General features: G+C 40.7%; 4 protein-coding genes and 1 long non-coding RNA gene across 7 annotated transcripts; 3 read left to right on the top strand and 2 right to left on the bottom strand.

The window, feature by feature from the left end:
- Positions 1–39: 39 nt before the first annotated feature.
- On the top strand, positions 40–2,575 carry LOC135348897 (serine/arginine-rich splicing factor 5-like). Of its 2 annotated transcripts, XM_064547278.1 has the most exons (8): positions 40–178; positions 238–308; positions 371–484; positions 551–565; positions 752–821; positions 1,476–1,549; positions 1,693–1,812; positions 2,026–2,575. In XM_064547278.1, the coding sequence occupies exons 1-8, from the start codon at positions 53–55 to the stop codon at positions 2,459–2,461; spliced, it is 1,026 nt and encodes a 341-aa protein (XP_064403348.1). In that variant the 5' UTR covers positions 40–52; the 3' UTR covers positions 2,462–2,575. The 2 variants fall into 2 exon arrangements, with proteins under 2 accessions (XP_064403348.1, XP_064403349.1); XM_064547279.1 differs by lacking the exon at positions 551–565.
- Positions 2,576–3,126: 551 nt separating this feature from the next.
- LOC135348943 (uncharacterized) lies at positions 3,127–3,952 on the bottom strand. 2 transcript variants are annotated; one of them, XM_064547359.1, is made up of 5 exons: positions 3,802–3,952; positions 3,644–3,747; positions 3,546–3,588; positions 3,417–3,492; positions 3,127–3,353 (listed from the first exon to the last, which is right to left on the bottom strand). In XM_064547359.1, exons 1-5 carry the CDS (start codon positions 3,857–3,859, stop codon positions 3,206–3,208), a joined length of 429 nt encoding a protein of 142 aa, XP_064403429.1. In that variant the 5' UTR covers positions 3,860–3,952; the 3' UTR covers positions 3,127–3,205. The 2 variants fall into 2 exon arrangements, 1 of the variants encoding a protein (XP_064403429.1); XR_010398820.1 differs by having other exon boundaries at positions 3,127–3,333; positions 3,546–3,747; positions 3,802–3,944.
- A 77-nt stretch (positions 3,953–4,029) lies between these two features.
- On the top strand, positions 4,030–8,886 carry LOC135348862 (pleckstrin homology domain-containing family D member 1-like). The gene is made up of 12 exons (XM_064547225.1): positions 4,030–4,165; positions 4,511–4,604; positions 5,316–5,405; positions 5,601–5,677; positions 5,809–5,953; positions 6,444–6,538; positions 7,084–7,177; positions 7,418–7,543; positions 7,916–7,971; positions 8,040–8,130; positions 8,273–8,453; positions 8,577–8,886. Exons 1-12 carry the CDS (start codon positions 4,032–4,034, stop codon positions 8,771–8,773), a joined length of 1,380 nt encoding a protein of 459 aa, XP_064403295.1. The 5' UTR covers positions 4,030–4,031; the 3' UTR covers positions 8,774–8,886.
- A 475-nt stretch (positions 8,887–9,361) lies between these two features.
- Positions 9,362–10,755, top strand: LOC135348901 (uncharacterized). Its single transcript, XM_064547285.1, has 2 exons — positions 9,362–9,493; positions 9,626–10,755. The coding sequence occupies exons 1-2, from the start codon at positions 9,474–9,476 to the stop codon at positions 10,617–10,619; spliced, it is 1,014 nt and encodes a 337-aa protein (XP_064403355.1). The 5' UTR covers positions 9,362–9,473; the 3' UTR covers positions 10,620–10,755.
- Positions 10,756–21,931: 11,176 nt separating this feature from the next.
- On the bottom strand, positions 21,932–23,783 carry LOC135348963 (uncharacterized). Its single transcript, XR_010398831.1, has 3 exons — positions 23,497–23,783; positions 22,834–23,429; positions 21,932–22,764 (listed from the first exon to the last, which is right to left on the bottom strand). It is a non-coding gene; the product is annotated as an uncharacterized LOC135348963 (long non-coding RNA).
- Between the last annotated feature and the right edge of the window lie 614 nt (positions 23,784–24,397).

Raw genomic sequence — 24,397 nt, 5'->3', positions numbered from 1 at the left:
AGAAAAAGGGGTGAAAAGAAGAAACGTCTTTCTCTAAAGTCAGGTCTTAACAATGAGCGGCTCTCGAATTTACATTGGGAGAATCCCCTACAACGCAAAGGAAAGGGATATTGAGCGATTTTTTAAAGGTTTTGGGAGAATCAGAGATATCAACTTGAAGAATGGTTTTGGATTTGTTGTAAGTGTGATCACTCAGTTGAAAGGTACTTATTAACTAACATGTGTCCCCAACGACAGGAATTTGATGAGTCTAGGGATGCTGATGATGCTGTGTACGAACTGAATGGGTGTCAACTCCTTGGAGAGCGGTAAATAATAACAAACTATAAAACATCACAGCTATGTTAAATTTGAATTTTTCTCAACCCAGTGTAATCGTGGAACACAGTCGAGGCTCCTCAGCCGGCTACAACAATCGCCGATCAAGCGGCGGCATGTATGGTGGAAAGGATGGGAGAGACGGCGGGAGAGATGGGAGAAAAGGGTAAATTTTCTATTGGAGGGACTAAGATAATTATGGGAGTAACCTCCTTTTTGTCTGTTTCTACAGAGCTTGGTTCGACAAGTAAGATAATCCTATGTCTGGTCTCGTCCATGGCTATACCTTTGTTCCCAACCCATATAGCAGTTTCACTTTCCTTTGTGTTGGTATGTGTTTAAATTTGCACTTTGAGGTTTGGAAAGGGCTGTAAAAATAATAACAAGTAATTTCTACCCGAGTGCTTTTTAATTGATTCACTTTGTTACACAGGTATGGACCCCCCACAAGAACAGATTATCGAATTACGGTGGAAAATATTTCTAGTCGCGTCAGTTGGCAGGTGAGTAGTTATTAGTCTAGCAATGTGGGGGAATTTTCTTGGAAAACACCGTTTCATGGCTGTGGTTTAATCTTGGACGAGTGTGTACTCAATTTATTGTTTTGCTCTGTTTTTTTAAGGGTAAGATGACCCCGTGTGTGACGTGGCATGCATTCACTTTGGTCTCTGGTAGCCAGACAGTACTCTGATGGTCTTTGTGGCCCCCTCTCTCTAGTGGCTTGATTGTGTCTCTGGGCAGACTGCCTGTTTCTAAACTATGCACACACTATTCGTGGCTTCCACCACACTCCATCTCTGACCACTGGGGCATGCTATGGGGCTTACTCTGTGTGCCGTGGCTCTCTCTCTGCCTATTGTGTATTCTCAGACTTGAATGAGAGAAGTATGATACTAGTAGTAGTAGTATAGTATATAGTATGTGCTAGCTTTGCTTGAGAAGGTGTATATAATTATATAAAGTCTTGGGTATGTTTGTGACTGGGTGCGTAGCGTGGTGACTGGCATATGATGTAACTATCTTCTGACACCTCTTGTATGAGCTTAGTCTGTGAGCAGAATTTATTTATCTGATGCCAGCTTTTGTTGTATACAATCATGTACTTTCCAATAATTGATTCTAATGGGAATTAATCGAAAGTGTTCTTGTGTGCTCAGGACTTGAAAGACTTCATGCGTTCTGCTGGAGAGATTACGTTTGCTGATGCCCACAAACAAAGAGTAGGAGATGGGTGGGTTTTTAGTGTGTTATGCTCAATTGTAGCGTTGGTGCTACTAAAATTAATAGGTGTGTCCAAAAGTCTTGGTGTTTGATACCAGTTGATGTATATAGAAATGTCAGTGAATAAGGTATGACTAAAACAATTTCACACAGTGTGGTGGAGTATGCCAGCTATGACGATATGAAGTGTGCCATGAGAAAGCTGAATGGAGCAGACCTCAATGGACGGAAGCTAAAACTCCACGAAGACTATCGTGGAAGCAGGCGAAAGACGTGCGTTATATACAAAGTATTAGTTTTAAACTGGTGTTATGAGTTTTTAAAAGGGTGTGTGTTTTGGCGTGTGATGAATTTTTTTTATCTGACACCTCTTGTTTGAGCGCAGTCAATGAGCAAAATTTAATTTCTGATACCAAATCTAGAATAAGTGATGATTATAAAACAACAATTAGATGCTCAAAAATTTATTGCAATTTCTTATCGCAGTCGTTCAAGGTCCAGGTCTCGATCCCGTGACAGAAGCCGAAGCCGTGATCGAAAATCTCGTTCCAGAAGCAGGGATCGCTCCCGTTCAAAAGACCGTTCTCGTGACCGGGACCACTCCCGTGATCGCTCTAGGTCCGGTTCCAGATCTCGAGACCGTGGTCGCTCTCGTTCCAGAGATAGAAGCCGATCTCCTCGCAGCCACTCAAAGAGCAAGTCACCTGTTAGAGACCGATCTAGAAGCCCTTCTGCTGAGAATAATGGAGATGAGGTGATCAAGATGGAAACTAGTGGAAGTCCACGTCGATCCCCAAGCCGTTCACCCATAAAAGAATACTCTCGCTCGCCCTCTCCCAAGAAAAGCCCCAAGAAAAGCCCTGCAGCAGACGACACCAGATCTCGAAGTGCCTCTCCAGTAGCAAACGATGTTGATGAATAAGCTGACTATACTTACTTGAACTTTGTAGTTTAGAGTCTATATACATACGTGTTGTCCTTTGACCTTTTTGTAGAAACTTTCCATTTATTACCCACCAACTTTATTGCACCAAAACTGATGTGCTGATATGGATATGGAAGGTCGAAACATTGTTGAAGAAAGAACTCATAATGACAGGGAAGTACTCCTTACAATAGAGGATAAGACACTCAATACTAGAGTGAAATCTCCTGAACGCTACAGTTGTTCATGTCTTTGGGCAGAAGTAAAGTAAGCAAAAAATAATTATCCCCTGTTTACAGTACAGCAGACCAATAAGCCATCTAATGAGCACCTATAGTGTAAGTTTTAGTTATGAGTATTATATTCCTTTCCCCAGATGATACTCCAAGTACATCGTTCCCGTGGTGTTGGTGAATGTTGTGGTAGTGGCTGTGATACTGGTGGTTGTCCTGGTCACGACACAGACTGGACACTCTGAAGGTAGCGGTGGAGGGAAGGCATAGGAACAATGTCACTGTGTGTGTGTGTCTGTTTGCTTTTTACTCTCTCCATGCAATCGTTTATTTTTATTCAAGAGCACTGGTCACACACTTTTATGATGGTGCTAGTCAAAATTTCACTAAGAGATGACTAGAACCTGAATTTTTGCTTAAGAATTATGACAGTGTTCACATAATTTATTGGAAGAATTATAAATAAGATGGAAGATACAGAAACTAATAAAGGATGCATAGTGAGCAATCAAATTCTTATACGGGCACAGAATTCTTCCACAATCTTGACAGCGCTGCTCATGGGAACAGGAGGTTCATTGATGCACACTAGCACTCCAAGGGGAAAGGAGCAGGCCACCAAACGGTGTGTGTTTCCTATGCACACCCCGTACACACTGGATAAAGGCCCGAATAACAAGGTGCAAAAATCTGTTGTTTTAGACCACAGCTTTGCTTACCTTGCTAAAGTAGTTTTGATGGGTTGGAATTGTACACTCGTATCGTCCACTAGTAGGGATAGCTTTGATACAGCACCTGATTGAAATGCATACGTTATAATTTATAATTATATGTATTAATATTAATACCTTCGTCACTGTCTGAAAACAGTTTAATCAATAGGTCCCAATCCTGTACTGAAAAACATAATTCAATGGCCAGCTGGTGACCATTAATCGTGGGACACCTGTTTCTCGTTATTAGCCAATGTCCCATGGCTGTACACACACACACCCTTTTTCGTAAGCAATGCCACACCTGTCAGACCGCATTCACTGGAGAGAAGCTTATCTGCAAAGATACACTGATATCACATGCTTCAGTCTTCAGACAATTACAACATACTTTGAATGTATTCATCCCAAGGAATGTGTTGAGTTTCCTGTGGAGATGACTCCATCATTAGCTATTATGTGACCTCTGAGTCTGAAGTTTATCTGATCTAGTAGCGAATAGTGGGTGTGTATCTAGACCACATGTGACAGATCTATTAAATATTGTGCGCTGCCTAAAAGGCCTACAGTCATATATACATGTAATAGCTAACTAAACTAGCCCCAGGTCAGTAACTAGAGATGGCAGAAAGTCCTATTGTGCAGAGGTATTCTGCAGACATGGGCTCATTCGATATTGGGGACACCAAAGTGCAGCATTTTGGCCTCCTCATGAAAAGGCCATTTGGCCACAAGTCTGCAAGATGGCAGAAAAGGTATGTAATAACTATAATTTATAATTATAGCTGCTTGAAACTGCATCTTGGCTGTTTTTATGTCTAACTATGATCAAGTACGCATGCTATATAAGATCGTCTACTCAGGATCTAGACTTTTTGTATGCTGCATGCATGCATGCTTGTCATATAATGTCTAGTCTCACTATCTAGCTGGTCACCAATTTAGTTATTATCTGTGTGCATTTTTACTTGTACTTGTAATTGTACTTTTGTTGTGAGTGCATGTTAAACCACGCTATAGTTGTGGTACTTCACACTGTTTGTTAAAATCAGTGTCTTTGTAAACAAATTGTACCTTCCTACTAACACCCACCCTCGTAGGTTCTTCATTGTAAAAGAAGGATTTTTGTTGTACTACAACGAGTCTGAGAGCAAGATATTTGAGAAGTCCCATCATTTCAATATCCACCCTAAGGTACTCAATTATTTTTCAGCTACCCAATGAGAGAAAATTGCCCATACATAGATTTTTACAATAACCTAGGTGCTTCATATTTATCTTAATCACTGTGCTATGGCGTTTCTAGCCATTGTAGCCATTGTATATAATGCTTTTAGTATTGCAAATCAGGAATGCTACTGTAACAGTTAATTGCAATTAGGAAGCCAATACCGTAACAAGGTTTTGAATAATTGTTTGCGAATGAGATTGTACAAGCCTTATACCGTTATACGCACATGCTCACTCTTTGCGTGTCTTTAATTGAAATCGATGCAATTCTTAATCGAAGAGCCTCGCGTTCGAAACCCAGTATACAGTATATCATTAATTTTTGTGTTGATAGAAGTCAGTGCTCAGTAAGGGTGCACGGTAAGGATGCACGGTAAGGATGCAATATATGCTTTGTTGAGCCTCAGGATATTAGGTATTGCAAACAAGCTCTTTGTGGTGAAGCCTTCTCTAGAGATGAAAGGAAGGAATTAAGTCAGTGTTGATGTTATGTCATTAATTTTGATTTGTTGAGCTAACAAGTTGCTATTGAAACATTGAAACTGTGTTGAATGGTAGTTATGTAAGTGGGGATTGTTACACTTATGATCACAATCATTGTTGCTTGTTAAATGCAAACATATACCCCTACCACACACACATCCTAACCCATCCTAACCACACATGCACGTGCAGGGAGTGATTCCATTGGCCGGCTGTGAAGTGGAGCAAACTGTCAATGGACCGCAGAAGTATGCCATCAAAATCACCAACAGCCACTTTGTAGTGAGTTAACCCAGATTAGCGAAAACTGGACATTTATTTTTACCAAACAGTACATTGTACACGCTGAGCCCACTACTCTCACATAGTGTGTTTAGGTGTGGACATTAGTGCCATAGATGCTTGTTTCTTTCTACTGATTCCTTAGTCCATAGACTGATACACAGGTTGTCTCACTGACTATACGTTTTGCTATAGGGTGAGATCTGGGTAGGGGCGGAGACGTACGACAATGGAATAGAGTGGGTTAAAGCTCTGAAGGAAGCTGGCACTGTGTAAGTCAAGTATGGTACAAGCACAACTTATCACTGCTATGTAGGCCGAACGTACTCTTTCAATTAAACTACTATAGATGGCCAAAGCACTGTGACTCACTTTACTCACCCTTGTGTGCACACCCACACAGTACATGGCGTAATGCCCAGCTAGGTGACAGAGTGATAATGCAGTTAGAGGAAAAGAGCAAGCAAATGTCTGAAGAAATGGATACAGCCATTTCTAACCTCAACAAAGAGGCGTCTGACCTTGAGGTTGAAAAAGGGCGAAAAGCTGTGAGTTGAAGTGTTAATCACATTCACTACATTATCTGCTCTATTAGTTTGGTAAACTTGATACATTAATCACTATACTCTTGGGGGATCGCTACTGGTAACTCATACGTACAGTGTGTATCTATTGTCAAGTGTGTGTACTAGCTACAAGGGATTATATCTGCTGTTTGAATGAGATGTTATCTTTCTTGTGGAGCAATCCCTTTTGTCAACACTGTATAGTTTGGGAGCACAATTTGGTTCATTTTTTACAGTGTGACATAAGATAACAACAATAAGTAGAGTATGGCTATTGTGCACTTAGCTTCCCAATACCATAAGATTGCTTATTCACATGTGCAACCTAACCCACAATATGTTGTGGTGCATTGCTTACATAATTATAGTCTACTGTAGAGGCCGATAATAGATAGCAGTTTGTGATTGCTATTGTCTGATGTACATGTACGTAAGTGCTCACCATGATTACGTCAGTGTCTTAATTCTCCAGGAGTTAGAAGCTCTGGCAGCCAAATTGGAGGAGGAGAAAAAATCGATTGAGGAGGCCGCCAAGAACCTCAGATTGGAGAAGGACACAGCAGATCAGTGAGTACTACCATATAGCACGTTATCTGAGACACTAAATTTTCGCGGATTGACCTGAACCTTGAAAATTTAGTTCTTTGAAACTTGGTTTACTTCCGGTATTGAAAGGCCTCTCTACTGTAGGGATGTGGTCATTTGGACATATACAAATGTATCTTTGAAAATAAAATCCGTGAAATATTTAGTTTGAGCAATCCCCGAACATTTAATGCCTCAGAATAACCTGCTAACTATACGGTATAATAATATATACACCTCAGTAATTACATCTTGTCTTTTCATCTATCTATCCAACTCACAGCTAGTGTTGGGATGACCGTATTCTTACGTACAATATAGAAATCACAGCCTGACTTTTGTTCTATTGCATTTTTGCATTCATTGAAAGGTGGCGTTGTAACTTCGCGAAAGTTTTGGTCTCAAAATTATATGGTGTGTGCAGGGTCTGATTTGAATGGGAGAGTGATTGCCCAATTAGGAGCAATAATGTATGGCTCATTGAATACCTCACCCACCATTATTATGATTGTACGATTGCTCTTCAGGGAACTGCAGCAGACGCTGGCGTCTATGCAGCACATCCAGCTGGAGAAAGATACTCTGAGCAAGAAGACAGAGGACCTGGAGAAGAACCTTCAGGTGAGGACGTCCGGGTGACTATAATTATAGTGCTATGTATGAGCCTAGAACGGACGTTTTCGTCTCTATAGAGCTAGTGCGTTATTAGAAGGGATCTTTTTATTTCCCTCAATAATACAGTCATGGATGTAGACTCATCTCATGTAGAATGCCGTATCACAAAAAGTTGTGTTGAATACTTACGCCATCGTCTGTTTGTGGTCATTTCTACGGTGTGTGTGATCCTCTTTCCTCTCACAGTCTGTGTCTGAGGAGCAAGAAAAGACAGCTGCTGAACTTCAAGAGAGGGAGAAAATGGCAAAAGAACTAGAGGAAGAAAAGAAGATGTTAGAAGATGTCACCTCCAACCTGAAGGGAGATCTCACTGTATGTTACAACAGTCATACTCACTGTGACTAGGTACATAGCAATTTGGATTAACTGTATCGGGTTTCGAATGCGTAGTTATACAATTTCTAATGACACATTAAAAGCAGTTTCCAATCATTGCAAATTGCATGCGAATCTTACAAATTGTATGCGCACGATCTCTCCTTTGCGAGTCTTTTGTTTGCAAAACTCGCAATTCGCAATCGAAAGAGTCTCGCATTTGATACCCAGTATACGGTAATATATTTTGAGGGGTTCGTATGTGCATATATAATTATAGTGCGATACATTAATAATAATTATAGTAATGCATTGGCTGCAAGAATTACAATGCTGTTATGATCACCCCCCCCCCCCCCCATATTTTAGTCACTTGAGGAGAAGCAGAGAATGACTGAAGAAGAGAAAATGGTTACTGAAGAGAGGTGTGTTTGTGCTATTTCAAGGACCTGATAATAACTTCAGGAACTAATCGTCTTTTCACACTTTTCAGGTTGAAGTCCCAGGAGTTGACAGCCAAAAAACTTGAGATTGAGAAGAAACAAATATCTGCTACAGCTCTTGGTCTGCAGGCTAACCTAGAGGTGAGCATAATTATAGACACACATGCACATTGTCAAGTATGTAACCACAAAAACCGATTCTATTCTTATACACATTCACCACCAACGCCCACTCAACAGACTTTTAGTGCTAAAGTTACTAATCTTTCCACACACTTTTCAGCAAGTATCGCATGAGAAGCAATTGACTGAGACCAAGTGGAAGGAGGAGAAGAAGAGGAGGATCAACACAGAAAAGAGACTACGACTAGCAGAAGATTCCCTCAAGAGGTTGGACAGAGCTCTCAGAGACAGTGGAGTGCAGATTGACTTACAAATTGAGACTGATGTGAAAAACCTAAAAGGTAGCTTCACTTCACCTTGTCAAGTGTCACATTAGTTGGCACAGTTGTAATGTGTGAAAGTAAAATTGTACGTTATTGTGCGAATAAAATTCCCTTATTATTGTGTTAAATTATTCACTGTAGATTTCTTTGAGGAGTGCATCAAAGAAAAGCAATACGAAGCACAGAAGCTTGACATTATGAAAGATGCCGTCAGAGCAAAGGTCTTCTATAGTGAACAAACTGAATGCCTAAATGGTCACTCGGGAGACTCTCGTGAACTTTCACCTCTCCCTGACGATAGCCAATCCAGTATCACTCAGAACGGAGAGACAGTTTGACAGACTGATATAGCTATTAGAACTGTCTACTTTAAGTGTGTGGTGAACATTCTCCTCCAATTTTAGCCTCTATAAATATAGTACTATCTGCTGCTGATTAATCTATTTTGAAGGTTGTCGCAATAATTCATAAACTTTACGCATTTATCTTGTGATACCATAAGCTGATCTATGCCTGTATTAAATACAAATTTATCCTGTCAACTTTATTGCAATAATTTATAACAGGAAAGTTTGGTGGGTGTTTTAATTTGGTGATTGGCAAATTTTACCATGCAAATTTAAACGGTCAAATTCAAGTTTTCCGGTGGAGCAATGTCATTGCAGCAATAGCCACACCTGAGACGCCAAATTAAAACACGCCAAGTCAGTTACTGAGCTGAATCAGCATGTAGATATGTGAACAAGAATGTAGAGTCAAATTGAACACCTCATTGTCCTCAGACTCAGTACAATACATTATAGCTCTTTTACATGAAGCCTTGCCTTTTTCTATGAACTCATTAATAAGTCATTATAGATAAAAGATATTTAATCAACTACACCTACCTTGCTGGCATCCCATAGTGTTCAGATCCACCCACTTAATTTCTAGCAGAGGAGTTCAGTGCATTGTGGTCATTGCAGTCTGGTGATACACCAAATATAACACATGTCCTCTGACTTTCTAGACATAAATCATGTCATGTAACAACGGAAGATGTCTCTGAAGAGCAGCAGGTTAGAAAAAACAATTGCATTGCTAGGGTTATGACACTGTTAATATAGAGCTCTAGAGCCTGTGTAAGTATTAATGATTGTCTAGTGCACATGTATATTTTTATTTTATGAGCCCCATTCACGTTCATGCAGCTATTTTCAAGGGTTTGCGACTCATCGTATCCACTATCGAGAGCCAGGAGATTTCCGTAGATGTGAAATATTTCACCGGCATGTCTTCACCTCGATTAGCCCTCACTGCGAAGCATCAGGCAAACTCGATCACGATTTAGTCCTAGCTGCTGGAACTGTTAGTCATGTGACACACAATGATGGAGAACGTGCCATAACAAAAGATTTTGATGACTTTTACACGTTCAAACCTCGAGCGAAATATGGCCAAATTTTGGGCTCTGGTGGTGAGACCTATGTAGACACTTTTCTCACCCCCGATATGACTGAGTTTCGGCTAACATCAGGAGTGGAGCAACATTACAAGTTTGTGGGCCCAGATGAATCCCTTCTCCCGAATGGCCACTACTCGTGGTGGGGAATCAATACTGTAAAATGGGTTGAGAATGTAAAAGATACGGAAAGTATTAAGGCAGTAGTTTCTCCTGCATCAGTCTTTGGCAATGTTGCCTTTTCTTGTACCTTGGAAAATTTACTTATCTTTTATCAAGCTTCTCGTCAACTGCAAATGGAGGAAAAGAAACCAGACCTTTACTTTCTAGTTGGAGGTACACTGCGTTACCCTCAGGAAGTGTGCTGTTTAATTATTGTGTGTACGGAGAGTGACAGGCATTCAGAAGCTTTGAAAGACTACCAGCCATTGAAATTTCCTATCCTCGACAATGGTATAGACCCGGCATTCTTTCCAAACGGCCTCGTTGATGAAAACGGCAAGATTGTGGATCTTTCTTGTGCAAGCAAGGCGGAGTTTCGACCACGATATATGTCAGAATATCCTACTTGGTCACTTCTTACATTTGCTCTGTACTACAACAATGCCGAAGATAAGTTGAAATGCAGCAGAGACAGAATGCTTAAGGAACATATTTCGGGTCATGCAGACGACTTGTGTATAAGAAAGATGAAGATAACAACGGAGTCTGGCAATAAATGGATGTGCCCAAATAACTTTTAGCCTATATACTCTTCTCCTTTGTAGATATAATAGATTTTGTTGCCCAGTGAGTGGGTAGATCAAGTGCTCTGTATATGGCATGTTGCATTTATACTACCATATATAGCAACCATAAAATTATATTGCACTGGGATTATATGCAGTGCATGTAAATGCAGTAGATTTTGAGAAAGAAATCTGCTTTTGGGACTTATCCCCCACCCTCACACCCAATAATAGCCTTTTCATTACTTGTGGGAACAAAACCTAAGAATTTACTATGGAATTCAAAAACTCTAAAATTCCGCTCAAAACACATGTCTTTTATTACAATTTATAAGGGGAAAATTGACCAATCAGAAGATTTGACGTCATTGGCCATGGGCAACAAGTTAGTTATTGCACGGCCTTCGGGCATTATAATTATGTTGCTCCAGTGCAATATATGGAATGTGGGCAATAACTAATACGTAGATAGCTTTTAGTTTTAGCTGCTGTGTATATATCGTACACACGTATCACATACAAAACAGGCCAGATTATAGTCTGTAATTATATAGCACATAAAATAGAATTTAACTATAATTGATATAATTATGTGCATGAAATAATTATACAATTGTTAGTACTCTCATGCAGCTATAAGCTTATAGTTTACTTTCAAGGGTTTGTGACTCATCGTATTATCCACTATATTGAGAGCCAGGGGGCTTCCGTTCAGAAGTAGGATCTATTTCATCGGTATAATATCTCAATCAGCACTCACTACGAAGCATCAGGCAAGCTCGATCACGATTTAGTTCTAGCTGCTGGAACTGTTGGTCATATCACACAACGAGAGAACGTGCCATATAACAAAAGATTTTGATGACGCTTATACATTCAAACCTAGAGAGAAAATTGGCTATGTTTCTGGTAGAGGTTGTGAGGCCTATGTATATAGACACTTTTTTCATGCACCCCCGAGTGACATAACTGAGTTTCGGCAACACCAGGAGTGGAGCAACAGTATATACAAGTTCGTGGGCCCAGATGAATATACCCGCTATACGGACGTATATATCATGCATAGATATATTATTCAGCGATGCAAAAAAGAAGACGAAATGTATATGCATGGAACGCGTTTGCGACAAAATTAGTTAATTCAGGCAGAATAATTATAATTGGCAATATAGAATCTAATGATCCACAAGTGCAAAAAACATTTTTGAAAAAATGGGGAAGAGTAGGGTTGGAAGAGCATGTGCATTGAAGTAACAAAAAGTTCGAAAACAAGATTGTGTGTTGGTATAGTCTTTGCATGTTCCAACTAGTTGGGAGTGGGGTTCAATCTTTACGATCTTTAACAGTTGGGTCCAGCACTACTTCTCGTTCACCTTTTTCTTTATGCGAGGCGCTCGATCCCCTATTTGACCATCAACTTGCATGTGTTTCGATACAGGAGACTTTTCTTTCCACCAGGGAGGACCAGCACCGAAACACATAGTGTATAATTACAAGAGTGCCGCATGAATAGCACTCCTTAATTTGAGACTCTATACAGATGAGCCCTGCCCACCAAAACTCGAAGTAGTGCTGGACCCAACTGTTAAAGATCGTAAAGATTGAGCCCCACTCCCAACTAGTTGGAGCATGCAAAGACTATACCAACCCACAATCTTGTTTTCGAACTTTTTGTTACATGCTCTTCCAACCCTATATACTCTTCCCCATTTTTTCAAAAATGTTTTTTGCACTTGTTTGCAAACTTTTTTCACTGCATGCATGCATAGAGTGGTCCTGGGAGGCCACGTAACTTGTTAATGGGCGTTTTTTTAGGGCGTTTTTTTAGGGTTACCCATCTTGTGCACTCCCTTTTTGGTTTGAACAACTTATCCAACATGCAACCATAGATACCGTATAGTGCGAAATTTTTGAGGCACTTATATTTCATGGATTGGCCTCTAAAAGCATTTCGTTGCAAATGTTCGCGGAATGACTGCTTACCGGAAGCCACACCTTTGCACGTTATAGCAGGTAATTCTAATTAAAGAACAATTTTCATGGACTTTAATTTTTGTGTATGATTGCTAACCCACGAAATCCGTGAAAATTAAGCCCCTCGAAAATTTCGCACTATACGGTAGTCTACTTATCACCATTATTTTTTTCACAAATGCACTTGTTTGTACACTTTTTTTCTTATAGGTACCAGCACATAGATTCTATGGTGCTACCTAGATCAAATATCTTCAGTAGGTGGCATTACCATAGTACTAGTCAGGCGCCGCCGCCCTCTACCGTTGCCCGGAAGGAGGTCGGGAATCAAGCCTATCCACAGTTTTGTTCCAATTGTTGGAAATCCAACAATTCCACCAGCTCCAATCAGATTGCAGTATCTCAAAGGGGATTGATCACACCCACTCAACTGTACCACGTGTGAATTTTGCACACGTTGGATTGACTGAGAGGCGAGGCCAACACCCACTTTAATAAATGATATTCATCGCTATTGGTTAGCACCCACATAGAATGAATGATATTCATGATACTATTGCTTAACAGGCCAGAACAAAACTGTGGATAGGCTTGATTCCCGACCTCCTTCAAGGAGGGCGGCGGCGCTCGACTACCATAGTACTATGATAAAAAAGAAAGCTGCTACAGCTAGATCTAGCTAGCTAGCTGTAGGCTGATCGAATTTTTATTTGCACTGTTGCAGTGTCTGTCATGATAATTATCATAAAGTTCTTGGTCTTGTAGATGCATGCAATAATCATAAGCCTTATGATTACTGCATGCATCTCTACAAGACCAAGAACTTTATGATAACTTAAATTTATGATATAAGGGGCAGAATAAAAGCTGCTCAGATAAGAGCTTGTGTCAACTTGCGTGCGAGGAGCTATAGCCTAGCCTCCTTCACCGGCACGGACGGCCTTCTAAGATAAGAGTGATTCCCTGATGAAGTGCGGCCTGGGATCGAGGCTAGCAAGGAGCATTAACTGGAGCGGTAAGAATCGACAGTGCAAAACACTACTGTTGCTATAGATCTCAAGTGGTTGCTAAGATAAGAGGGGTGTGGCCATCTGCTATGTCTGAGCATGCTCAGTAGGTAAACAATGGCGACCTCACCTCTGCACTCATTAAAGAGGGCGTAGCTTCCACCCTAGCAAATTTAACTTTGAAGGAAATAGATTATTTACTGCAGTGAGGAATGCAGAAGGACTTGTAGGACATGGTAGGATGTATGACAGGGTACGATAAGGTAGGATGGCTGAACAATCCCCCTCCTAAGGTAGGATGAAGAAGGGTTGTAGTAGGTTGTGACAATGGGATATAGGGCAATAGGCGGCTAGTACAATATAAATATTCCTTTTCTCTCTTAGTATAGTATATAGGTTATCTGACAAGTACAGTTTAGCCTTTAGCACACTTCTCATTCTTAATCAGTATTGTGCTGCAGGGCTCAAAATTACAGTCTGACACCTGACAAATTCCGGTCATTATGCACGTGTCCGATCATTGCACGTGTTAGTCAGACATTTTGTCGGAGCATACATGTAGAGCTAGCCAGAGATCGCTATATAGGGGTTAGCTATTCTAGCACTAGTAAGAGCCCTTATCAGAGTTCTTGTAGCTCAGAACAAGAAGTGTGGATAAATGGATCAGTGAAAATGACCAAGAATTACAAATTGCCTCGTGGCTGTACATTCAATGTAGTTAGCTAGCTGAGAGCAAGCGAACTGTCTCTGAAGTTCTTAGTTTATTATCTCTCTCTGGCTGAATGGTCGGTCTCTCTCTTTGGCTGGTGGGTCTTTCTCTACAAAGTTTCATGATAAGCTATCAGGCCTAAGAAACTTAAACGAGTTTATGGATGGCTCAAGGAATATTTGAGAGTCCAACTTCGAAGATCATGCTGCCAGCCTCATGCACAAGAACCAATGACTTGTGTGCCTGATTTGAATATAGAAATTGTATAGCCTAGCCAACTTTGCATGTCAGAGCAAAATTACATGTTGTCAGATCAAAGCATTAATTGGACTGACATGTTGACAGTCATGCTAATATTTTTAGCGCGAGCCCTGTGCTGTGAATACCATAATTACAAATAATATTGTAGCTTATTCATTCACCTATACAATGGTATCAGTAGAAATATTCCAATCTTGAGATACATTTAAGTACAACCACTCACTCTAATGTGGTATTTTGCTCTCTGCAAGCATGCACTGTAATAACGAGTGTTGCAAGCGTGCGCTTGCTAATGCCTCTCGCCATGCATATTATGCTTTTACTCAAAAAGTATTAGTGTTATAGTAGTTTCTATAATGAATTTTATATTAAAGTCAGCTTATCTATATAAAGTCACTGAGAAGAAAAGACTTATTTACATGCATCTATTGTTGTATTATGTGGCTTACCAGGACCTCAAGATTCCAGGATCTGTAGTTCAGTGTATATAATATCTAAGAAGAAAAGACGTGTGTACATGCATATTGTTATCTATATTGTTGTATGGTAGTGTTTTGTGGCTTACCAGGCCCTCAAGAAAAATTCTGCCCAGGAGGATCTGGATCTGGATATCGCACATGGCCCATGGGGAATGAGCGCGCATGCGCATTACATCCACAGGAAAAATTAACCAAAAAGAGATAAATGGCCGGCTACTGCTAGCTAGCTGTTTTAACAGATATTTTCTGAGTCTTGTAGCTAACAAAAAGCTAGCGCTTTAGTGCAAGGCTAGCCTCGATTCAAGGCCGATTAAAATAGGCCTTGAATCGAGGCTAGTGCAAGGCTAACTCGAATGAAACCTTAGCCGGCAAATTAGTCTCGATTTCAGGCCGCTCTCAATTGAAAGACGGCGTATACACTGTCTGCGCATGCGTCAATTGCCCCAAGATTCTTGGGGATCGAGATATCTTAGTAAATTATTGTATATTTTACAATGATGTTATTGCACAAATCACAGCAGTTTTAATGAAATAACACAGCTACTAACAACATTTATGACCTAGACTAGTGACTAGTTTTGTTGTGATGGCTTCTACTTCTGTTCTGCTCTTGCTCAAGCTCTCTCCGGCTCCAGTGTTGAAAAGTCAGGTTTTGTCTTCTTTTGTACTGTGGTAGAGTAGTGGGCGTTTTTTTGCCAGTACCTACCGGCTCTGGCAAGTCTACTTGCTTCCAGACGCTTGTTTGATGCCATCTCAGTAAGATCAGTGCTCCTTGTATGAGCCTAGAGTTGTGATGGCGATTTCTCTCATAGTTTAATCAACCACGTGGGTGACCATAGTACAAAAGGTTAATTGATAAATTACAAAGAGTTTTACTAACAAATTTACTATTGAATCCACTCGCGCACAAACGGTGGTTACCAGGCCCCTCTATAGTCTGGCCCCAGACCACTCCCTTGCACGTGATCTGACATGTGCCAGGGAGAGGGTCTGGCATTTAGAGTCACTTTTCTTGGTTCAGATGTCAAAATTTGACATCTCCAATCAGATTCGCAAGAATGCAATTAAACTGTCACATGATTCCACTTCACAGAGGAGGTTGATAGTACTTGACCTTTGTCATTTTTAAAACTATGCCAGTAGGCAATGGCTAACTTAAATTCCTGTATACATCAACTAAAAATGTTATTTCAAGTACAGAGAATCTTTCAAATCTCACTAAATCTGTATAGGAGTAGAGATAATAGCCAGCCAGTTTTAGCATCGTCACCACGCCCACTTTTGACTGTCTGAAAACCAAAGAAAAGTGACTCTGTTTGCCAGACTCTCTCCCTGGGAGGAGTCTGGCCTCGAGACTAGCCCCTCTAGTGAGAGGGGCTGGCTGGGATCGAGGCTACCGACAAATTTGCTTGAGCAAACGCCTGCCGCGCATGCGCATTAACTGATTAAGTGTCCACGTGGTTGTGTTGTCAGATCAGCCTAAACGATTAAACTGCTACGTACATGTACCTTGTTCTGTCCACTGTATATACTGATGGACGTACGGACATAGTCCATCCCATGTTGTCATCTGTGAAAAGAGTCCTCTAGCTGCTGAACTGTTTATGTCGTCATCTGTGACAAGACGTACGTCCCCGTCCCCATGGCATGGATGCTGTTGGAGCTAGCCCAGCAACATTGAATTGAAATAGAGCGCAGTAAGTCAACACACAATTCCATGATTGATCAACTACTGCATTTAATACTAGGTCTAGGAGACAATCTCAAGTACTTTTCATTATGTGCGTCCTTCTAGACTAGACTGGAGACTACGCCTTCAAAGAGGGACTGGTAAGTTACTTATCAAAGAGTTGGTCCGTGCGTGAGATTCTTCACGCACGGAAAAACTCTTATAATAATGCTGACGTCACAACCACCGCCCACATGCTTATTACAGCATACTGTATAGCGCTAAATTTTTGAGGCACTTATATTTCGTGGAATGGAATGGCCTCTAAAAGCACTGCTTACCGGAATCCACGTAAATATTTACAAGTTATAGCATGTAATTAACAATTTTCGTGGACTTAATGTGTAGGGATTGCTAACCCACGAAATCCGCGAATATTAAGCCTCTAGAAAATTTCACGCTATACGGTAATACCTAGCCTCGATAACAAACTATCCATGGTGACTTGTAATCGAGTCTAAATATTTGCCACTCACGCATTAAATAATTTTCTTGATACGCAGCTTACTACTTTACTTCTGTAACAACCAAAGAAGTTGTGAATCGTAATGCAGTGACCATAAAAAATTTGCTGATAAATTATTCATTATTCGAAGCACATAATAAAAGACAAAATTAAGACGTAAATATAAACACACATTAATTATGTCAATGTCACTTGAACCAGGAGCACATGAAATTTCCTCGTGTACTCCTGCTTGCCTAATGTGATGATCTTTACCAAAACGGACATTGATGCCTATTATTCCAGTTTTGCCGGCCATACTTTAATCAGTATCAGTTCATGGCCTGCGAGACTATATATCACAGGTAGCCACCCATACCGAAAATGCATGGCTCCCCGCTGTTTCAAGTGTGCAACTTAGTGTTAAATTGGAACATTACTGAACTGCAATGAAACGTTATTTCCTGCTTGCATGCCATACTTCTAACCATGGTTACCGGTATTTCTGTGAGGGGAGTGTCTCAGGAAACACTACAGCTGTAATGTACATATAATTACCTCTTCATGATACTACTTGTGTAGCATATTCATGATCAGCTGTGTTTTACGCATCACAATGATAGTGCCGCCACTGTAGTAGCTTTCTTGTGAGCTCCACCTTGACTTGCATGAAAGTGTGTGGAATGAAAGAGGAAGTGTTACTCTACAGATATGGCTGCAACTGGTAAGTAGCTAGTTTTGAGCACTGTCAAAGCAGAAAGATGAAGAAAACTGGAAGACTTCAGCAATATCCATCAAGCAATAGCCAGCCAGATCTGCAGGAGATATTTGGTATTAACGTATCTACAGACAGTGAAAGCAAACATCCACCCACATACTTCCATCCCTGTCGTAACATCATCTACTTCTCTAAGAAAGCCCCCCAAAATAGCTCTGAATACAACCCCCAAATATTGATAGCTACCTGGGGAAACTATACCGAGAGTGACTTCTGTTTGCTCCCGTTGGCTGCAGAAGAAAAGTACACCCCAATGAGATCAATGACCTTATTTAAGGACTCGTCTACTACCTGAAATACCTCAGTTTCTGTCAACAAAGTTCACAATACAGCCTTTTGTGTGCATCTTTTCTCTACTGACACCACTTGAACATGTTGAGTCCACAAGCACTATTAGTTCATTGTGCCTTATACTGGGGAAAGAGAGCTTGTTGAATAGAGAACGTCTGTCCGAAGGTGTGTTTGCTGGGGACTATAGGCCCGTCATTACGGCGTAAAGTGACGCCACATAGATATTTATGAGTGTGCCTCAAGCTCTATGCTCAAGCTGTGGAGTACCTCGAGCTCTAAGCTCATACTATGGGTAGTGTAGTGTAGTTAAACGATAAGGGCTTTATGGTGGCATCCATATCAGTAAAAAAAAAGCTATATCTATAATTATTATTTTTTTTGCACATAAACACGACAAAATTTATTATCTTACTGAACTCCCTTTGTGAGTATTGACATTCAGGAATTTGTCTCTCCATGCCCTCTAGTTCCGAAGTGTATACTGTACTGTACGTTATATATTGTATGTAATGTTTAAGGTTTGAAGTGGGAATTTAAAACAAAAGAACAGTGTATACACACAAGCAAAAATAAACACATATACTTAATATGAGGTGACGTTACTACGTGTCTTATGGATGACATTGTTGAATTTATGTCTTTCTAGATGCTTTTATTTTGTTGAGAGAGAGTGGGATCTGCTGGTTGAGGAGGACTTGCACCTTTTCTTACGAGCTTTTTGCTTAATCACATTTTCGGGTGTGCAATAATTAAAAATATCTGCACACTTGGTGACTAGTTGCTTCCTATACAATTGGAATGTAAAACGCTGATGACAGCACTTATTAATTAAAAAGCAATAATCTATACAGAATAGAGCCCCACTAGACCCCATCTGAATACATCGGATTGTCATTAATTGATCTGAATACACGGATGCCATTAATTGATTATGAATATCATTAACGAAGACACTTTTGTACAATATTAATGAGGTCAGAAGAGCGGCTGCTGGCTAGAAAGTCTTTTATCTCAACTTCCTCTCCAATACATTGAGTCTTGTGAGCTCTTCGTTTTCTTTGCAGTGGCCATTGTTTGAACAGTTTACTAATAAAATTATTGTTGCTTTAGTTAGATTGCGCATGCGCAATAGTCTATTCTATACTGACAGCCCCTCCTCTTTTTCAGTTTGCCGTTTTGTCCGGATTTGCGAGGTTTCGGACTAAAGAGGTCCAGATTACCGAAGTTCTACTGTAGTAATATTGTATATAACTACCATATAGCGTGAAATTTTCGAGGCACTTATATTTTGTGGATTGGCCTCTAAATGTTCGCGAAATGGCTGCTTGGAAGCCACGCCTTTAAATCTTTGTACGTTATAGCAGATAATTCTAAATTAAAGAATAATTTTCGTGTAGGATTGCTAACCAGTGAGTTATATTATTGTAGTACTCTCATGTTATTTCAGAGTGATCAAGGACACCAATCGTGATTTACAACAACTTTTATATCATGTTTTTTTAGAAAGTGCTTCTTACTTGGAATGAACGTTTTCAGCAGTGAGAGAACAAGAAAAACAATAATTGGCCCTCTTATAATCATACAATGCAGCTTCTTAATGCCCTTCCTCGTTCTCTTCGTGGGAGTTTTCTTTGTAAGGGTTCTTGGTGCTTGACTTAGCAGTGATTGTCTGTGTCCAATGTCCAAGCTAGTTTTGCTCCAGGTTTGTTTCCTCGATCCCTGAACCTTCTTTTTCGCATTGAAGTGCAATACTTTTGCCAGGTATATATTATAGTAACGATGAGAGTATTTCCATGCATGGTTTGCTAGCAATCTGCACATTCGGCCATTTCTGTCATTCCTTGGATATAAACTCAACGTAAATATTGTGTCTGTCAACTAGCGTGTGTAATGGTTGATCAGCTTCATGGGGGGGGGGGGGGGTACGTTTGTGGTGAGTAACCCTGTTTTGTCCATCTCCTGTCTGATCTCGTGCAGCACCGCTTTCATAGCTATTAATTTCTATCCTCCTTTGTGGATGCTGTACTCGTAGATGCTCGAGTGCTTGGCTTCGTACTTTCTTGAGACTGGGTACCCACTAACTTTCACCGAAATCATCAGTTCTTCACAAAACTGTTTCGCTATTTTGGGTACCTCTTTGTTACAGTTTCCTAACTAAACAAATTTTTTTAAGTGTCGTGTATAGGTACGAGTGTGGGGTGGTTACCGTCATCTTTGATACAATACGCCATAATAATAATTATAGTTTAAATGAAAAGTTGAGTTTTAAGGTATGTTGTCTCAAAATTAAGAGTGTCGGGGTAATTAAAAGTGTCCGAAAAGTTAGACGATATACGATAGTCCTTTATTTGGAATGTAAAAGAAAACGTGTGCTCTAATGTTAGTCATCAAACTCCTTCTGGCCATGTGAGGCATCACTGCATGCGCGCGCACTCGCTTTGCTTGTTCTTTGGTTCATGCATGCACGAGTTTGCTGTTCTCTATAGTTCAAGAGTTTGCTGTTTCTCACAGAGCCAGTTGGGGATGCCCAAGATTGAGAAGATTTTGAAGGAAGTATTCTGAATCGTACCAATGATACGGCCCTGTCTTTTGGATACGTTTGTGTAAGCGAACAACAGCAGTAAATTTGAAAAAGTACATATATTATACCAGGTGATCCACAGACACAAAAATACAGGCAGTGCGCTTCCAAGACTTGATCTTCTCTTTTGGTGTTGGACTTGTTTTCCTATAGTTAATAATAGTGTGTGCTGTATGATTATACGTTTAACAATAATTTGACATATAGCAGTAGAGGTACCCATCATCATACAACTTTATAAGTTTACGTGTGTATACCTTCCTACAAGCGAGCCGGGTGATCACACAGAAGTGGTCCCCTGCTTCTTGTACAATGATCACCTTATCCAATATCACCTTCTCACAGTGGTGTGTATGTTCCTTCCTCCCCCCACCAATGGAGTCATCTCCTACTCTAACCAAACACTGGGTCTGAACACTGTGGCCACCTACACCTGTAACCCTAAGATCTGCATAAAGGCACTTCCTATAATTATATTCAATCAAAACGATCAATAATAGTATATACTTCACTAGCTGGTTTACTGTTTGCTCGTTCTCTAAAGCTCCTTAGAAGATGATTGTGATATTCCCTGTTCCTTCTCCAGGCTGATTAAAGTATTGTTGTTGCAGGGGACGGTAAATGGGATTGTCTCCACAGATGATGATTGCGACATTCCTTGTTGAGCCAATTTCTCCTCTAGGTTTTTCAAAGTCTCGAGGTCATCACTCACACACCACAAATTATTACAGGCGACGGTAAATAGGATTATCTCCACAGAAGATGATTGAGACCATTCATTATTGAGCCAATTCCTCCTCTGGATTGTTTAAACGAGATCATCACTCATACACCACAATTGTTGTAGGGGATGTTAAATCCATGTACCCATTCAATTATTATTGCATTCCTCGATGTAGATTAAAATATAGCTGCATGCCAGCCAGAGCATAACAAAATTAATAATAATCACACGGAGGTCGGGTTCCGAACATTTATTTAACATAATATTCTCTCATAATAATATAATTGTTGTTAACAACAAACTAGTCCTCCTTAGTCCTCTGGGGCTAGGCATCATCTGCAGGACGCTAGTATGGGATCGACCCGGCAACGCCCCCCCACTGGTCAGCACCAACTACACTCTCTCCATATTCAACGTAACCGACAGTGGCAACGTGATGTATCTAGATAGCGCCATGACAACAACCAGCTTCTCTATTCACTTTCTCGAGGAGTCCCTGCTTGGAATGCCTTGTCAGCGTTTCCAGTTCTTAGTGACAGCTGATAATGATGCTGGTGTGGGGAGTCCCGCCATCTACAATGAAACAGATGATGATTGAGACATTCCTTGTTGAACCACTTCTTCCTCCGGGTTCTCGAGGTCATCTCTCACAGAGCACACATTATTTTTGTTGCAAGGGACGTTAAATGGGATTGTCTCCACAAAAGATGATTGATGGGTCACTTCAATTTTATTCAAAGTCTCTATGTCATCTCCCACCACACAAATTATATTTGTTGTTGCAGGGGACGATACATTTTTGAGAGGAAGTGTCATGCACAGAATGAGAAGATGATTGATGGTCAATTTCTCTGCAAGGAAGTTCAAACTCTCGAGGTCATCTCCGACACACAAATTATATTTGTTGTTGCAGGGGACGGTACAGAGAGGAAGTGTCATGCACAGAATAAGAAGTAGCTTCCATGATTCCTGTTTGGCCAATTCTTCTTCTAGCTGCTGATGTCATTTCTTGTACAGCTTTTGGCCTGTTGTTGTCATTTCTTATACACAAATCCTTTTCGTTGTTGAAGGAGACGGTAAATCTTTGTAAGGAAGTCTCTTGCACAGACTGAGAAGTTCTTGGAAGGATGTGTCTTCCACAGACTGAGAAGTTGTTGGGATTGTCTCCGGGATTCTCGCTTGCTGAAGTGTATTCAAGGCAGCAGTTGTCAACAAAATAATATTATCATTCAATCATGGGTGTTGACTTACTGTGGGTGACAATGATGCTCCAGCTTGCCCCGTTTCAATGTGGTCAGGCTCCACAACATCTTTCTTGCCATAACACAAGATATTGGACGAAGTTGATCTTAGCCATGAGGATTTCTTGTGGGATCTGCACTAGGTCCGGGTTTGTTGTACCTTCAGAGGAGGACGTCTCTTCACCATATTGAAGTACAGAACACCACCATAATTATTATACACAACACACATGCACACCTACCTCTTCAATACTGTTGATGGTTGGATCCTCAATAGTGATGATATCGATGGTTGGATCCGGAGGAGAGATCCTGGTGGGCCTACAACTGATCTGCAGGTGATATGAACATTGTTAACCCAGCACACACACAAGTACTAGTGTTGGCTCTGTAGATATACACAGCAAAGAAAACACGTTCAATGTGCAGTACATAGTTTAGCAGACTTGATCATTGTGGGATGGGGTGTTGTCATTCACGATGATCCTGACGGTCCTTTGTCCATCAATCTTGCCGACATTGCCGCCAAGGTTGTATTGGGTGTTTGAATGTAGGCCTGGAATGCAAGCATTTTAATAGTTGAGTCCTCGAATCCTTTCTCAGCATCTGTATGTAGATCATGTCAACGGCCGAGGGTTAGTACTTCAGTGCTTTTAGGTGTACTATAGCTTACCAGATAATTCCTTTCCATTTATGAAGGAACACCCTTCTCTCCCAATCCATTTCCCTCATCTGCCTCTTCTGGGATGAACGCTGCTTCTTTTTCTTTACAGTAGTACTGTCCATGTTTAGCGGCTGTCGTTGCTGCTCCAATTCGAAAACTGTGGCCAGCATAAGAACTCAAGTTCACACCCGCACTCTTCAAGACGGCCCGGAATTTCCACTAACTCGCTCTTCCTTATGAAAGCCTACTGATCCTGTAGAATTTACTCTCAGATCTGCGCATGCGCAGCGACGCTTTTAACATGTGTTAAAAAGTAAGCCTTGATTAAAACCGCGGAGATACATCGTGGGTACTTCCGTTTCCAATCCCTCTCTACTCTATCTATGGTATAACGGTATGTTACGAAATAAATGTTGAGAATGAATTCCACACAGTGAACAGAAGTTTATCTGATGGCTTGTAGATCTACAATGCATGTAGAAGTTTTTTTTGTTAGTAAAATTTCCCGTCAATACATACATAATTATTTTGATACCTTTACCCTCAAGATAATAGTGAATGCCTGGGTTCCTATATAGTGGGTAAGCAGAACTGGCTATCAATTTCCAATTCACCTGACGTTAGACATCACAGTCTTGACGTACACACATAAAAATTATATTTACCTAAGACAGCCGCATTTGATTCAGGAATACGAGTTTGGCTTTCAGGATGTGTGGTTCGTAAAGTCGTCACGCCTATGGCCAAGCATAATAAACCAAGCCCTATTCCTAGGGCGACACGTAATCCGTATGTTTCAAGACCTTCGCGGTGGTTGGTGGCGAGGGCCGTTATCCCTTTTCCCACTGACGCCAGGCCTTCACGGTGATTGGTGGCGAGGCCTTCGTTATGGTTGAGATTTCCCCGATGG

The sequence above is a fragment of the Halichondria panicea genome, chromosome 15, assembly GCF_963675165.1.
Source record: "Halichondria panicea chromosome 15, odHalPani1.1, whole genome shotgun sequence".
Lineage (NCBI taxonomy): Eukaryota > Metazoa > Porifera > Demospongiae > Suberitida > Halichondriidae > Halichondria > Halichondria panicea.
The sequence above is the reverse complement of the archived record's forward strand: the minus strand, read 5'-3'. Positions and strand labels throughout refer to the sequence as shown.